This window comes from Spodoptera frugiperda, chromosome 1, assembly GCF_023101765.2.
Source record: "Spodoptera frugiperda isolate SF20-4 chromosome 1, AGI-APGP_CSIRO_Sfru_2.0, whole genome shotgun sequence".
Lineage (NCBI taxonomy): Eukaryota > Metazoa > Arthropoda > Insecta > Lepidoptera > Noctuidae > Spodoptera > Spodoptera frugiperda.
The window spans coordinates 12289680-12307205 of record NC_064212.1 but is presented as its reverse complement, the minus strand read 5'-3'; the positions used below and the strand labels follow the sequence as shown (position 1 = coordinate 12307205).

The window sequence follows — 17526 nt, the reverse complement described above, 5'->3', positions numbered from 1 at the left end:
GTGAAGCGTAGGTTAGAAAAAATAAGAAAACATGGGCGACCTAGATTCTGAACATTGTTGATACAGACTTGTAATCCGTAATTATAATATTCATTGGCATTTAACGAGACATCTGTACCTAACTATTTGCGGACATTTCCTCTCGTCTGAGCTTAGCTCAGAGGAAAGCAATTAGGTTTAGAGGTTGTGAGTGCGGCCAAGCGAAGGGTCTCGGGTGCGATACCCAGATTGGGCAACGTATTTTAAGGTTTTCGGATGCTTTCAGTCATAGCACAGGGGGCCTCTACTCTAATTCAACGAAAAACGAAGTTTCGTCTGAAACTTCGCAGATTTCGTACTACAATTCCATTTATTGCGAACTTTCGTGAACAAAAATGAACGAATGAAATAAAGATAAATAAATAGGTTTTGATATGAAATTAAAAATAAAACGTTATTTTAAATAATTTTATTAGTAAATCAATAAAATCTACGACCGAAGATTAAACGAAACTTCGCATTCGAGAACCGGAGTAGCCCTACAGGTCTGGATTGGTGGGTTCCATGTAGGCAATAACATGGAACTCATTACATGATTGGCATGAGTCCTCTAATAGACGTTCTCCGGAGCCCCCATGGTGCGACGCCTGCTACGGCACATCCTTGGAAGACGTGCGTCTTCCTTGAGCTTCGCTGTGCAAGTTGCACGGTAGCACGTGACCACTGTGCTACCGTCTTCCCTGGACCAGTCTAAAGTACACCAAATGTCACTGACAGACAGACTGACGGACAATTCAATTTGACGTTTCAAAAGTGCCTAATTTGAATAATTGAAATAAATGCTTTGACTTTGACTTTGAATTGTCGACTGAGTACAAAATTGTTACATAGCGCCACTATTTTAGCATCGACCAACATGTAGATAAACAAAATAAAAAAAAAGAAACTTACGTAAACAAAAAAACAAACCAATATAATAAAAATATAGATACAGACAAAGCACTCGACACGCACATGATCGCCGTTAGATAAGTAGTTGCATATCTAATGTTCTTATACAATATATTTGTAATAATAACATCATAATAATCTTATTTTTTTTACTTTATACGTTGTGATAATGTACGGTGCAGGCTTCTAATCAATGTGCGTACCAACTCTGATTAGATAGCCATGCAAGAATCTTGTAAGTACCGTAGATATAGGGTGCGTTACATGCGTATTTTTAAAAGAAGAAATATTGCTTGTAGTTGCTTGATTGGGAGTGGTATGGGGCGGAAAACGAGCAGACGAATCACCATCAGATTATAGGTGATGGTAAAGGATCGGCGCTGCCCATGGACATTCTCAACACTAGAGGAGTTACAAGTGCATTACCGGCCTTTAAGGGTTTTTTTTTGTGGGTGGATTATCATGCAATGACTTCTAACGCCTTTGAGCAAGGCGAGAGGGAGTGTCAGACTCTTACTGACTAAACACCACTCCATTACTACTTCTGTTTTTCGAACCGGAGCACCGGTAACCCGCTAGGCAGTCCGCAGACCTTTGAGAGAATAGGGGACTTGCGGATTTGTAGTTCTTCAAAGAAAATTTGTCTGATATTGCCTTGGTCAAGAGCGTGTGGACTCGGATGTCTCAATACTGTTATTATTATCAGCTGCCAAGAGACGGGTAGTAGCATACATTAAGTGGTCTAACTATGATCTATCAACCGCTTGCTAATTGATTGTGGAAATGGAAATTTCATCATATTTTTCCTATATTAAAATGGTGAATTATTCAATAGGTATAAATTAATTAAAAAGGATATGGTGAGATGAGGAAGGAACACCCTGATATCGTCTACGGGTTTTTCTAAAATAGTGTAGGCCTTAGATTTTAACTATTTAAATTGCTTTAATAGATATTTTAGTAATCGATTTTCCTTCTTCTACAAATATGGAGGTACATACGTACGTCGCTCTAGGATTTTTTCCTTGTCGATCGAACATTTGTATGACTTTATAGAAAATTATTATTATTAGAAACAGTATCGTTCAGTACAAATAAAGCTCAGCTTCTATTAAAATAAGACTTAGATTTAACTAGAGAACAGTGCTATAGCTCATCTACCTACAAATTCGATGAATCGAAGTTGTGATTGTATTTTGTAAAAAATACAGATTTTTGTTCAGTAGCCTTTGTTACATATACGCCTTGCACACATAATAAATAAGCAAGTATGGGAAATTAACTAAAAACAACGGTTTACTCTCGTAAATATATTGAGAAAAGATCTACTAGTTTCAAGTCACTGAGGGACTATTCATCATGAGCAGCGTGCGCAGACGCGGCGACGTCGCGCAACGTAATCCTTTGTTTTTTATTTATTTCGTATGCCTCACAATAGTTATTGGAAAATTTTCACGTTCAAATATTTTTTCAATACACTCAAAAATGTGTCTTACTCCGCAAGACAAAAGAATAATAATTCAGTGTCGTATCAATATTCGCACTAGATATTTACATACTAAACATAAATTAGTGGAAACAAAACTTAGCCTTAACAGTGACAAACAAGTTTCAGTACTTTTCAGTAATTAAAACAACCTAACACAGAAAACCTTGATACAGGTCAAAGCAAAAGTTTCCAACATTTCACGACTCCACGGTTTTTTTGCTTTCACTACTGAACCAAAACAGTGGAACAGGAAATGTTACGGAGCTGCGTCATAGACTTCGATGCACTTAATTTTTTTTGTTAAGGTGACGTGTTCTAGGAAATGTTTTTTTTTGCTCATGGCTGAGTTTTTGTTTGAGTCAGTCACTGGAACATTGAGCTGTATAGATTTTATGACCTTTTATTTACTGAATATTTGGGAGATATTGGTTATTAAATACGCAAATTTAGATAAAGTATTAAATCCCCCCCCTTCCCCCTCTTCTCAATTTTTTATGATATGAGACGGTAAACAATCAGACGCATCACCTGATAGAAAGCAATCGTCGCCGCTCATGGACACCCGAAACGCCAGAAGCGCTACAAGCACTTTGCCGGCCTTGTTAAGGATTTTGGGAATTTAATTCTGGTGATGCAAGTTTCCATATGCGGCGTCAATTGCTTACCATCAGGTGATCCGTCTGATCATTTGCCGGCCTATCCCATAAAAAGTAACTTTATCGTTTGAATAAGTTCACGAATTCGTCACGTCAATACTATTTGCATTGACTGAATTTGATCTTTAAAAGAGGAGTTCTTGTTTAAAAGTAATTATGAGAAAATAAGGTTTTATATCTTTTTTTTATTCTGTTAACGTGATAAAAAGTGTATGAATAGGTCTATGTCTGCTTATTTGCATTGGAAAATAATAGTATCGTATTTATTCTGCATTTTATTTACACATTTATTACGATACATTTAAAACGTTATTTAAATAATAATTAATTACAATACGTTATGTAAAAAAACACGTTACTATACGCGCGTAATAAATAAACATACTAATATAATAGTACTTCATGTTAATATCACTTCATTTCACTCTACCAAGTTTGATCTAAATCTGTCTAGCCATTTTGGAGTTTGTATAACACAAACGTACCAATTAACTATATTTATTAATTTATCTAAACTTTCACATCTACAATATCGATAACGTATCCATTTCCAAATTCTACCAAAGAAAATACCCTACCCTAATTTTTGGTTGCAATCATAATAACTTACAATAGAGTCTGTACATCACACGATAGCTATCATAGATATACAACTCTATACATATTACGCACATCCCGTATTCTAATACACATCACTATCATAGATCACGTGGCCTTGTCAAGCTACTGATGTGATAACGATGCTAGAATTTGTTTTCCTACGATTCGGCTACTGCACATCCATGGTTATGTATCTAATAGTATTATATGTAGCTACTTGTATGTATGTATATTATATTTAGTTACGTTATATGGTAAAGAGGGCTAACGTTTTTGTGACTAACTAGATGACACTACTGTATAGTATGGTTTGTATGTATCGTCACAGGTAGGGCAGAGGTGCACTTACAGTGTGTATCCACTTTTCACTATTTGTGTTTCACTATTAAGTCCCATGTAATAATTTGTTAGTACAGCTCTCAAAATTCTCAAAAAGTCCAATGGTCTGACACTAAAAAACTCTGTATGAGAATAATGGGACTTAGATAAATCAGTCTGAAATATAATAATACAAAATGACTTAATTGCTGCATTTGAGAGACAGAAATTATGGTTCATTAAAAATCACCTAGGTACATAACATGCTTATACTATTGTATAGAAATTCATATTCGTTCCTATACTCTTCTATGAACTTGATAACATTGCGTTACCTGGATTTTCGGACAATTATATAACGAAATATTATAACCAAAAGAACTCCAATACAAGCTTGTTTCTTCTCAAACAAACAAACGATAAATCCCAATCCTGTTGTAACTATTGAAAGGATCCTAAAATAAATGTTTCACCTATACGTTGCATGTAACTGTGTAGTATAGACTATATACAACAAAATATACATGTCTAAATGTTCGTAAAATGCATGTAAATATCAGAATATTATAAGAATTTATTAATAAATGAAAATATTTTGTTCCACATGTCCGAACCCTCAGGCTGTCTTATAATGAAAAGGTAAGAAACCCATTTTGTTATAAAAGGTTGATGTAATAACCTCCCTCTTTTTGGAAGTCGGTTAAAATGAGGAAAGCATGTTCCGATGGTCCGGACATGTGGTGTACATGATATGGAGTGACAATTGTAGAAGGAAAATGTTTTTTGTTAGGATTATGAGTCCTCTCTGAGGGAGGCACGGAGGGTTTCATAATAGAAGAGGTCAATTATTCTCTGAAAGAAGATTAAGTTTGGTCGTACAGATAATTGGATTGCAATGCACGTAGGAGGATTTTTCTATTTTCTTACTTTGAAAATAATTTCTACTTAAATACATAAGTAATGTAACTAAATCAACTAGTAGTAATTAAGCACTTTGTCTTGTAATTTGTAAAACTGAAATTGGTTTTTTGGAACCTACTTTTTATATTAAGTAGTACTTAAACAAGCTTTGTTTTTAATTAGCGATTAAGAAAATAAAAAATATGAAAGTATCGTCGCGTCTTTTATTGCCATAGGGATAGGCAGAGGTGCACTGTGTTGCATATTGCAGGCAGGTGTATTGTCTAACTAGCTGTTGCCTACGACTCGTTCGTGTAGAATAACGACTTCTGACAGAATTTGGGTTTTTGTTTTTGTTCTGAAATATGTAGCGCAAAAGAAGTTATTCCTTAGTATATCAGCCATCTGCCAATAAAATCCTCGTCAAAATCGGTGCAGCCATTTCAGAAATTACCCGGGACAGACAGACTAAAATTGTAAAAAAGTTATTTGGGTGTATGTATCGTAAGTATATTCATAATATACATGTACTAAAAAGCAGTTATTTGAATTAATTTTTGAATGAATTTATTTTGAATATTATTCAATTTTATTTATTTTTTTCAACAAAAGCTTCTTATACCGCCTTGGTTGAGGCGAGGGAGTGTCAAACTCTTACTGAATAAAATGGAGTGACCCCTAATAGTTTATAAAAGTGTTAGTTAAAATATGTACAATAAAAATATTATTATTTTTTGTCACTGTGTATGTTTATACAGTTATGAAATACGTTTTTATATCTCAATTATATTTACACATCGCATTTTTTTATAATGCATAATTCTCTATTTTTAAATCAGTCAATTATTCATTTCGTACGTCTATTTTTAACTTAAGAAACAAATATAGATAAGTAACCATCACGAGGATATATATTTTTTTAAATTAATCATTATGCGTTCAGCGTAATATGAAAAAAAAAAGTCGCGAAGACGTCAAAACCGACGTCAGTTTGTCTATACAAAATAAATTTCTTTTGAATAATGTAATTGACGACGATATGCTTAAATTGGCCATACACAGGACACACAATATCTTTGACGTACGAGTACATTTCCATTTGTTTTTATTTTACGTACCGTAAAATTCTACATAGCTGCAAGTTCACTTTTTTAAGATAGGCTCGAAATATTGTTATAAGATGGGTGTCCATGGGCGGCGATTGCTTACCATCAGGTAATACGTCTGCTCGTTTGCTCCCTATTCCATAAAGAAGTATTGTGCTATGAAAAAAGAGGTTTAATAACATGACGTTAAACTCATTCATCATAGGTACTTAAACTCTTTGGAAGTGTCTATGGTTCAATGACAATTTAAATGTCAGCAACAGTTAAGTCAATGTCATAAACACGGCGATATGGATTTTATTGGATTTTTAAACCAATAATAATAATGAGCTCTACATACTAATTAAACATTTGTTACATTTTATTATACCCATACAAAGGTAATATTTAGATATTAATTACATAATCCAAACGTTGGGCAAATAATTTCAAATCCTGTTGAGCTACACTGGTTTGTCAATATCTCGATAGTATTCGTCACGCATAATAATCACAAATTCTTTGAATATCTAAGTATTTAGTGCCCAAAAGTAATATAAAACATTACACGTTCATGTGTGTACGTAATGTCAATAGCCTGCAGACGTAGCCCAGCGGCTAGATGTATAAAGTAGACAATGTAGGATCGGCTGCGTCGGCTATTCTCAGGCCACGCAGTGCGAGTGTGTGCGGTATGTGATCAAGAAAAATGTACGAATGCGGCAGTGAGGCGTCGCGTTTGCAGAATCGGCTGCATCACGAGGGCCCCGAGGGGCGCCGCTCTAGCCGTCTTTTTTCATTTTGCGTGCGTCTTTTTTTGGCAGCGCGTTAACCTTGGATTTTTTTCATAGCGAAGCGCTGCACGTACGCGCGCAAGTTTCGGATAGTCGTAGAGCGTCCCCCCACTCAGCGCGCGTCCGAATTTTCTGCATTCGGCCGGCGTGAAGAGTTTTCGGCGGTCGCATTCGCGAGCGAGGCTCCCCACGGCTAGGAGCGAAGCGCGCACCGACATACACGGGCTACGGACGGAGCGGCGCGAGCGCAAACGCGCCATGCAATATGCGGAAGTGATCGCGACCACGACCGAACGGTGCTAAACTAAACGAGTGTAACTCAAGTGTAGTGAACGCACATTCAGTGATACAAACTATGGTATTTGTGCATAGCTCGATAGAGATCTAATGGTTTTCTAATAACGATACAAGGACTGTGGACTTTGCGACATGGAATCAAGGAAAGTATTGTTTTACTATATGTATGAGCTAGGGTATGTACCGACCGGCTCCATTAACCGGGACTGTTGGGTGTGACCCGACCAGGAAGTCGCAACAGGGTTATAGAAAATATAATGCTCGCGTAGCTTCATTTGGGAGTCAAGCAGATTTCAGAATAGGTATCAAGATACAGAGTCATTGATAAATACGCGTTGACACCCGCGGCATATGATAAATGTTAATCGCGCGAGGGTGTACAGCAGTTTGCACCTTAAGTTGTTCTTGCATGAGAACGTTTTTGCGCAGTTTCTATACGATTCTGAATTTTGCATACACGTGCTGCCGTCTCGGGGCTATTGAACTTGATAATGAGACAACCGTATCTTCCACTTTTTGTTCGTCGTTATTGCATCACTAATTCTTCTGCGCGATCTCCTCCGACCGGTTCCCTAGCATTTTCTCTAACCGGAGCCGGAGGTGCGTTATCTAAGATGATTCACGTAGTGCGTTGGGAGTCACATCATCCCAACCAGCCAGCCCGTAGTTCGCAACTAGAAACACGATTCTTAACGAGCCCGTCAAAAAGCCAGTTCTACTACATAAGTTTGGGATTAATAATTAATGGGTGCGTATAAATCGCGCTCAAAAGTCGGCCCGGAACCGCTGTGAGGCGAAAACTGGTCGCGCAACGCATTAACATTTGCATAGAAACTGTCAAAGTGGCCTCGTGCGGCCGCCGTCCATGTACGAGCTATTAGCACCTAGACACCGGCCGCGGCCGCGGTCAGCGTCAACCGATCGGCTTGTGTTTCGTTTGCGCTTCTGCAGATGTCTGTCTTCACGTCATACATCTCGCCGCCACAATAATAAACCATATGCCCTTCGGTATACAGCCGCATTTCCCAAGTCACCACTCTAGCAGAGGCGTATGATTTGAATTTTCGGTTAGGGCCTCTCGATTCTACTCGTATAATTTCGTTGCATTGATAAAAGTTTAAACACGAATTTCGGTTATCTAATTATCTAAGACTTTCATCTTCGTTAGTATCTCTGGTGACGTTTGCCGAGTCAATTCTTGTGTAAACATAACATCTTAGAGTTCATTTTCCCATAAATTTTCGGATGATATCGTTTGTTATTTTCTTGAAGGTTGACCTTACATAATGTGACAACATCGAATGTTTATTATCATACATCGATTTTAATACATTTTAATTAGAATATTTAGAGATAATTTTATTTGGGTTTAAGTCGTGGCATACCATACATGACATGGCAACAGAATTATTTACTCGGGATGTAATGAGTACACAAAGAGCATAGAGATATGCGAAATGACTATTTGTTCCTTAAATAACGCCGTAACAGCTGAATCGAATTGGATGAGATTTGAAGCTCTAATCAAAACGAATGATTCGTTCCTCTAGTCGGAAACTGTTTGAATGTGTTAGCAACATTTTTTGCCGGTAATTAAAATATCTTCATCAGATGGTTCGTTTGTTGTACATAGTTTTGTTTGTAATCCTATTTTTTCCTTTCCTTTATTTGTGTGCGAGTCTCGTCCAGTGCCATTCATCTAGTGACTGCCTAAACACGTATTTCCTGCTTCTTGCGGAGAGATTTTTTTTGGACCTCAAATCTTGTTTGTCATCATTCTTTTATCTTAATTTATTGTAATAGCTTTAGGACAAAGTTCATTGGTGGACATTTTTGAATTTGCTATGCGATACTTATTTGATTTCTGTAGTATTTCAGTTTTTAGTTTCTATTTATGGTTAGATATATTGTAGTGATTGCAGCTGCTAGATTAGTTGTATTTTTCACAAGGTTGTGTATTCTAATTTTGGTAGATATCTGAATATATTAAATACTGGTTTAAAGCGTACGTTACCAATATTATTTTAATAGATATCTATGCAAATATTATAGTTACAATAGGCGACAATACAAAGCAATCTAAAAGTGCCGAAACTATTTGTTTGTAACTTCATTTTGTTTTTCTCGTCTGTACGGTTCAGTGACCTGCAGTTATACAATTAGACCTGGACTAGCCTACGCCATTATATTTTCCACGCGATACGGCTGCAAGTAGGCCAAAACAGTGCGAATTTATGGCCTTAACACTATTTGGCCTCTAAAAGTTTTTATACAATAGTTGAGATGGATGGTTTAATCAACATAATATAAAAAAAAATATCAGGCATACAAACCTGCAATATGAGTAACTGATTTGAATAATTACCAACATTAAATTAAATGATAAAATTATGAAGTGTGTGTGTACATTAGTTTAACGTAAGTCGGCAGGCAGAAGTTAGCAACACAATAGTAGGTATATTATGCTTAAATATGTTCGTGAAGGTCGCACAAATTTTACATTTGTCGCGTCATAAATAGAGACGTCCAATAGAAAACCGTTTGAGGCTAGTGGACTGTTCTTAATACAATTATGTTCTGAGATGATTAAAGCTTGATACTAAAATGTTAAATGAGTAGTAGAAGTTGTACCTTGTTTTGTTATTGTTGATATAGTCCTTAAATTGTGGGAGAGCCATGTTCGGGCTCGACCGGAGTAATAATGGTCGAGCATCACAGAAAGCCGACGTGAAACAACGCTTGCGTTATGTTTCGTTACATGATTTCTTGTCCTTTCCAATCTTCCCAATGCCCGATTCCCCAACAACCCTTAAATGTAACGCCTTTGGTGTTCGTTATATAGTTAGCTGTCCATAGACGACGGCGATAGCTTACCATCAGATGATTTGCTCGTTTACCGACTTATACCATAAAAAAACTTATTTGTACATTTGTCAGGTTAGTCGCAAACCTTTTAAGCAAGAACAAAACTTGTCATACACAACACTACAGAGTCTTCGTTGAAGGGCAAGTCTTGTCAGAAAATATACCAAGATTCTGTGTGGCTTCTGAGAATTCTTTAATAATGTCCATGAAATTAAAGATTTTTTTTATCGTTTTTTTAAGTCCTTGCGACAAATATACTCTAGGACATTGCAATGAAAGTATTAGTTGATTAAAAGTGCGTTTGTGATGTTACATGGAATTTTTCGATAACGCACTGCAGTACGTATATTGATTAGCCTCAATTATATGACAGACGATTAAATGTAATGAGATAGGCGATTGAATTAAATTAAATTACCTTTTATCTGCAACATAATATTACAATTATCGTGAAATTTAGGCCAAATGATAATTGATTTTAAATGTTACTCAAATGTTCTTGATCCACGAAAAACCATGGATAGTTTTATGAGTAAATATAAAAATATATAACTTTATATTTATGTATAGAATGCATATTTTCTTTGAGCTGTATTCAGCTCAAGTTCAGCTGGTGTAAATTCAGGAATTGTCTATTTACCTCTTGCAATAACTAATACAACATATTGCTTAGCCTTTGTAAAGCCCAGGAATCAAAAGGATATCATTACTAAATATATCTCTTTTATCGACCAAACCAATGAAGCACGTCCATGACACGCACCTATTTTTCGAACAAAAAATAAGAAGATAATACGAAATAATTATTATGAAATTAAATAATACCACAGTAAAGTTTCTACGCATTGCTTAGAAACAAATTTGTACACACGTGGTATCTTTGCAACGAAAGATAACCTCGAGCACAACGCACAATGATAAGCGTGATTAGCTACAACCAAGTTACTTTAACAGTGCGTCGGAATTCAATATCAGTTGTTAGGCACTGACGTGGAATTTTGAGACACGTATACTTCAGTTTTTTTTTTAATAATGTAACATTATGTAACTTTAAATATTTTCAATTCTTCATACCTAAAATGGTGATTTACCAAACTACTAAGGCTGTTTCACTATCCTTAGTGGGTTGTGAAGGGCACATGACAATTGCTTTATTTTGAACTAACTGATATTTAGTCTAATCTGGTTAAGACTCAGTAAAGACCCTTAGTAATTGAGAAAAGGATAAGTGGAGAAAGATTTTCAGTTATAAGCTTTTGTTGTTAGGGTAAAACTACAAAATAGTAGCTAGACATAATAAAGATATCTTTAATTATTATTGCCGATAATTATAAACCTAACCATATTATCATCGTAATCTTCTGCAATGCCAATTTTGCAAGAATCCAATAGCTGTAAAGGCCTATTTACTTTTTTTCGTTTTATTTAACACTAACTCCAAACATTGATTACGCATTTCGATTTTATCAATATTGAATGTTTTATGGGTAAAACCATACCTTATTGGCAATTATTTTATTGGTTTAAAGATTTTGAAATACCTATTTACTCAGTTATATTATTAATTTGTCTGATAACATACAGTTCTTATTAAACTTGGCCTCGCTCGAAACCTGTGTAAGAAAAAAATCTGTCGGCACAGATATGGATTAGCTATTCTTTATGTTTGATTGAAATGTTTAATGATATAATTGGTATGTTTAGAGTACTTAGTGATAAATATATAAGTAGCACCTACATAATTCATAACCTAAATGTTAATAGCAGAGGCGACATGAATTTGAAGTTAAAAATGATTACCTATATTAAATATTTATTGAATGAACAAAACCCCAGAATAAAACCCTCAAATCTTTTAAATGATCCAATGATTTGATGACTAAAACATAATCGACATTTTGGAAGGCACAAGACATATTGTCATTTGATACGATGGAATATTTAAACGCCTATTAAGGCCCACCCACTGATTTTCTAATAATGTACCAAATATTATTTTCATTTCCGAACGGCCTTGTCTAGGTTTGGTCCCGGAGGGGTAGGAAGGGTGTGCGGGAGGACCAAGGACACACTCCGAGGTCCTTCGGGGCGCGACGCTTACGTAACGTAGCAACCAAGGCCGTTGCGTTAGTGCGCGTGCATAAGTACCTACTGCCTATGTACCTATGTGATCTACCCATGTGTGGGAAGCTTGTTCGAAATTATTTGACGATGGGAATTTAATATGACATCATTTGCCATGTATTGAATTTGTTATGTGTTTATGGTGTTGTCTTATTTGTTTGTAAAGCTAAATTAATTGGTCTTACCAATCATTACATAACTTTTGTATTGACAATGAATAACGTCAGTTTTCCTTGCAGAAACAATACATGTAACAGTTTTAATTACAATTTTAATATTGAGATACAAATGGAACGAGTATTTACTCTTATTGTTTAAACATCCCAAGCTTTATGAGCTCGACAAAAATATTTTTAATTTATACAAGTATCAAGAATTATTGACGCAGTATTTTTCTTTTATTAAATCGATGATTCATACCCATATGTGATCAACTGCTGATGCACTTGTAAAAAGATTATACATATAGTGGATTTTATCGAGGTCCATTCAAGGATATTTATGATAGGTAAAAGATTAAAATGTCGATGAATGGACTGAATTTGGTCTATTAGTTTAAATAGGTATTGCCACCCAAATAGCCTCTATAAGACACTAATATTATAAATGTGAAAGTATATTTGTCCGTCAGTCACGCTAAAACTGCTGAACGGATTTTGAAGAAATTTGGTATGCAGACAGGGTATGAGCTGACTTGGGTGATAGGATAGGAGATAACTTTTTATCTCACAGAAATGCTGGCGAAACCGTTGGCAGAAGTGAATGAAGAATATTTTCAATTGTCAAAATATATCTTCACTACTTCTTTTGCTTAATCTGGCACTTGAGATTAAATCGTTTTATGAATAACCTTTTTTTGTAGATTTTCTTACAAGATAAACATTGAATTTATAAGTTAGGCGTGTTTGTCATAAAATCATGCATTTTTGTGGTATAATAGCAGTCGTTATGTGGTTAGAAATCCTAAAGGAACAATGATATAATATATAGAATGAAAAATGTCAGGGCCAACGTGGGATCGTGCTCGAAGCATTCTTGTGTCATTGGTTTATTTTTTATAAGCTTTTATTTTCTTTAGTTAAATTCAAATTGTCTTTGGAGCCCGGTCGCTTTTCATGTATGAGAGTGCAAGTTCGAATGGCAAGTACCAATGTCACATTTTCTGAGCTATATGTAGTTTCTAAGATTATTTAGACACCATTGACGAACGGTGAAGGAAAACATCGTATGGAAACCTGGGTTTATAATATAATTTGGAAATCGCCAACCTGCTTTGAGCAAGCGTGAGGATTAATGCTCAAACCTTCTCCGTGTGAGTAGAGGCCTTAGCTCAGCAGTGGCCATTTAAAGGCTGTTGATGATGAAAATCAAAATAAATATGGAATACCTTTATAATAAGGTATGTTTAAAACTTTTAAGTTATCAGCATCATCAGCAGAAGCCTATGATTGTCCCATTGCTGACAATAAGGCCTCTTCTGGTATATCTACAGAGCATCTATGTTTTTCCAAAGGTTAAGCTTTAGGCTACAAAGGTCTATCATGTATTGAGCATAGCATGTGAGCCTAATTTTGCTCTATTGTTAAAGCAAAAAATCTTTCCTATTACCACAGACCAAACAAAAAAGGCCCCAAAGTTTTTATAGACGATTCCATTCGTCAATTATGATATTGTAAATATCGTCGGCAGTTTATTTGAGTCAATAAAACGCATAAGTATGAAATATTGATGCTGTATGTTTTGCATACTATGCTCGTATGTATAGACAACGGAATTTTTGATTGAGTTATTTTTTATACGATTTTTCGCCTTCGGTTACATAAAGGTTGCACTATTGTAAATTGAGCCCTTTGACCTGTCACTTGCACCATCTATCTATTGTTGTGACATAAGTAAAGGCCTGTAGTAATGGCTTGAAGATTTTTTTGATTTTGAATACTGTTTGTAGTTATTTTTCGGCTGCCTCGTTAAGGCAACAGTTTTGGTCGCAAGTGCGACTGCGGGATTACCCCTAGACCCCAGTTGCACTTGTAAAGTAGTTACTTGTAATTCTTGTATAGTCGGACAAAGTATTATTGGGCTTTTTTCGGTTTTTTGAAAACTTCTGCCTATTCCTTCGGGGATAAATGACGTGACGATACGACGACCTGTAGTATTTTTGGTATTTTTCAAAGAAAATAGTTGATACGCAAATTTTCTTAAAATAGTAATGCAATAATGATATAAATGTACGTATACAATCTGTGTTCTATTGTTTTCCGTTACACTCAATAAAACAAACAACAAAGATGACCACATTAATTAAACACCACAGAGTACCAATAATAACGTCATAATATTTTATCACCGACCAGTATTACAATAGTACGGATTAAAAATAAAAATAAAAACAATAATCTCAACCGTTCTTTATTTAAAACATATAATCTAGCGCTGTACACTATACAGCTGGTTTGTTTTCATTTAAATTTCACGAGCACATTTTTGACATTACACAGGTGTTACAAAAATGTACAGAAACATTGCTTCAAGCAGATTGTTCGCTTGGCCTTGCATGATTTTGTTGACGTCATCACACGAATATACAATACAATATCCTACGTACTTACGCATGTACTTGTTTGCGTAAAGCAATTATTATAAATCGTTGAACTATAGTTTTGTATGCACTATTGACAATTGAGTCATAAGTTTGATCAAAGTTTCATTAAAATCCGCACAGCAGTTTCTGAGAAAAGACACTCAAATTTTTATGTTGCCTGGATTTAGTTGCAAATGTGTATAGATAAAAATGGTGGTCACTATGTTGATATCTAATTATTATTTAACACCAAAGCCAAAATCAGGCAAAGCGAAAATCAGCAAAGTCCAAGGTCATTAGATAAACGACACGTGTAAAGCTCAAGTACATTTGGTAGGTGTTAAAAAGATTACACAACTGCATTTTGGTAAATAAACAAATTCGCTATCTGAACATCAACATTTACAGTGCGTGATAATCAACATTTCCTTGTCTGATAGGTACATATGATTTGCTCTAATCTTTTACACGTGTATCTTATTTCTAAGGAACATATATATTTTTAAATTGAGTTGCGAACAGCTTCTGCGATCCATGACAACCTGGTACCTAGCCTCTGTAAATGTTGTTAATTTTCTTTAAAAAAGTTAAAAAGATGTTATACTGACTGGTTTAGGATGACCATCTAGGTTGTATTATTATAGTACCAAACCCACTTATTATAAAAAAATCTATATACACTGTACTTCACGTAAAGAGTATTAGAATGTATTATTATAGTACCAATCCCACTTATTATTAATAAAAAATAATAATGTTTTGTTATAAATATAAGTGGGTCGTCAATGTGTTAAATGTGTTTCCCTGCTCTATATTTCGTAGTTGAACTATGTAGTAACAATTACAAGGAAAATCAATAAACGCTCCAACATTTCATAATTATTCATTTTAATACAGTTTTGCCTTAAAATCCGTAATAAAGGAGAAGTCGATAAAGGTAGAATTATAATAAGTTAAATACTCATTTAAAAGTTGTTTGAAAATGTTGGTTTGTTTATACTACGTGAAGGGTTCAAACAAAATATACCTAACATGTTTATAATTAAAACATATGGATCATAATTAGCTCTCATATAAACATAAACAGTGAATTAATTACAGGTAGGTATTTTATGACATTGGCATTAATGGGTAATAAATATTTTATATCGTGGCTTGTAATGTCAGTAAACAAGCTTCTAGCATAGTTATTAAACTGTGTACATTGGTCATATGTAAATAAAAGATCACCCCATATTACATTTGAATATTTACATATTCGTTTACAAGATCGCTTTTACACAGCCAAGTAAGGCCCTGGTTTGTAAGAGCACAAAATGCACGTGCACTGTATTAACCAACACAGAACCACAGTCCACCAAAGAAGCCCTAATTCCTAAGAGAACCCTAATATCCATACACAAAACACGGAAGCTCTATCCTGTGATAATAAAGTTCAATATTGCACAAAATAATCTAACAATTGCGTTGTCAACAAACTTTTGTCGGAACAAGAAATTACGTTGCACATTCTAATTATTATTTTGTGGTAACAATACGTAATTTAACCTGTGTGGGACTGTCCTAAAAACTGGTTTTCCATCTGGTTTTTGGAAAGAGAATCGGGTCAAGGATTATGTCCCTTACAAAAGGGACAGAGTCCGGTTGTTGCATTATTTTGGCCACCCTACACGGAACTGTATGGGACCTTTTATTATTAATTCGGAGATAATTTTATGCGGAATTATTGAGGGATGTATAAAGAGTGATGTTCTGAATTAGAAAATGTAAAGGCGAGATACCTTGAACTGAGTTTAGTGAATAAAGCAGCGACTGGAAGGGTTGCGGGACGTGTGTTCTGATTTTTATATAAGTGCGTCGTTAGCAGATGAGGAAGACTTCTTAAATGGAGAATAAATGCTTTATTCTATTTACTTATTCATTGGAAATACTTACTGATATTTAAATACGATTGATATGCAAACATGAAAGGAGACGAGAGAATTCCCATTAGTGCTTAAATTCTGCTAATTGACAAATGGTTTACCTTTTTACGAGAACTCCGAAAATTAAGATTTTGAGAATGGTCATCTTTGCTCCACGTAAAGAGAACTCAGTTACAACACAAACAAAGCAACGTTTGTATGTTTGATTGCATCACGAATATTAGTAAACATTAAGATATTGATCGCCAATAAATTCAAAACGATCTAATTCCTTTGAATTATGCAATTCAATGAAAGTTGTCATCCATGAACGTTTATATTGGACGGGTTTTAAAACTGCGTCATTTTTTTTATGGCATTCGGTACATTTAATGGCGTATATTTGATTAATGGTAAGACAATTTCCTTTAGTTTGCCGGTCTTGGGTAATACGAAGGTACTCATTGCCATTTAAATCTGAGACATAAATTCTGAGCAGATAGGTTCTTAGTTGCGTGATGATTTATGACCATTTTACGTTATTACGAATGTTATATTTAAGTCACACCTGGGCCTATAGCGGTTGTGTCAAAATGGTCTCATATTTTTCCATGGCTGTGTCATAATTGTTCATTTTCACGGTTTAGTCAATGAGCTAGCTTGGTTGAATGGCAGTGGTATTATACTTTAGCTATTGCAATATTATGGCTTCTTTTTGTTTTTACGTAGATCTTAGGGAATGCAAATCTCGAGAGATTGGGGCTCAAGTGAGATTGAAATTGACGACATAGTAAAACAAACAATTCCGGGATCTCGGGAGATCGAGATTGCATTTCCTAGTAGATACTAATTGTCTTTATATTGTTAGATAATATTTTGTTCACAGTTCGAATACAGTTTTATGGGTCATTAAGACGAATCTCTAACGAGTTTCCTATATAAAACATAACATAATTATACTCTTTCGAAGAATGAACTAGTCA

At 35.0% G+C, this 17526-nt stretch overlaps 1 protein-coding gene across 3 annotated transcripts in view; it reads left to right on the top strand.

Moving 5' to 3' along the window:
- LOC118273024 (zinc finger protein chinmo) overlaps positions 1 to 17526 on the top strand; it is a 53301-nt gene that overhangs the window by 3104 nt on the left and 32671 nt on the right. For 2 of the 3 annotated variants that reach the window (XM_050693966.1, XM_035589771.2), the window contains exon 2: positions 4614 to 4632. The exons of the other annotated variant lie outside the window; for it this stretch is intronic. In XM_050693966.1, the coding sequence (XP_050549923.1) occupies positions 4625 to 4632 (8 nt within the window). In that variant the 5' untranslated portion in view covers positions 4614 to 4624. The remainder of the gene's footprint in view (positions 1 to 4613; positions 4633 to 17526) is intronic. 3 annotated transcript variants of the gene reach the window in all.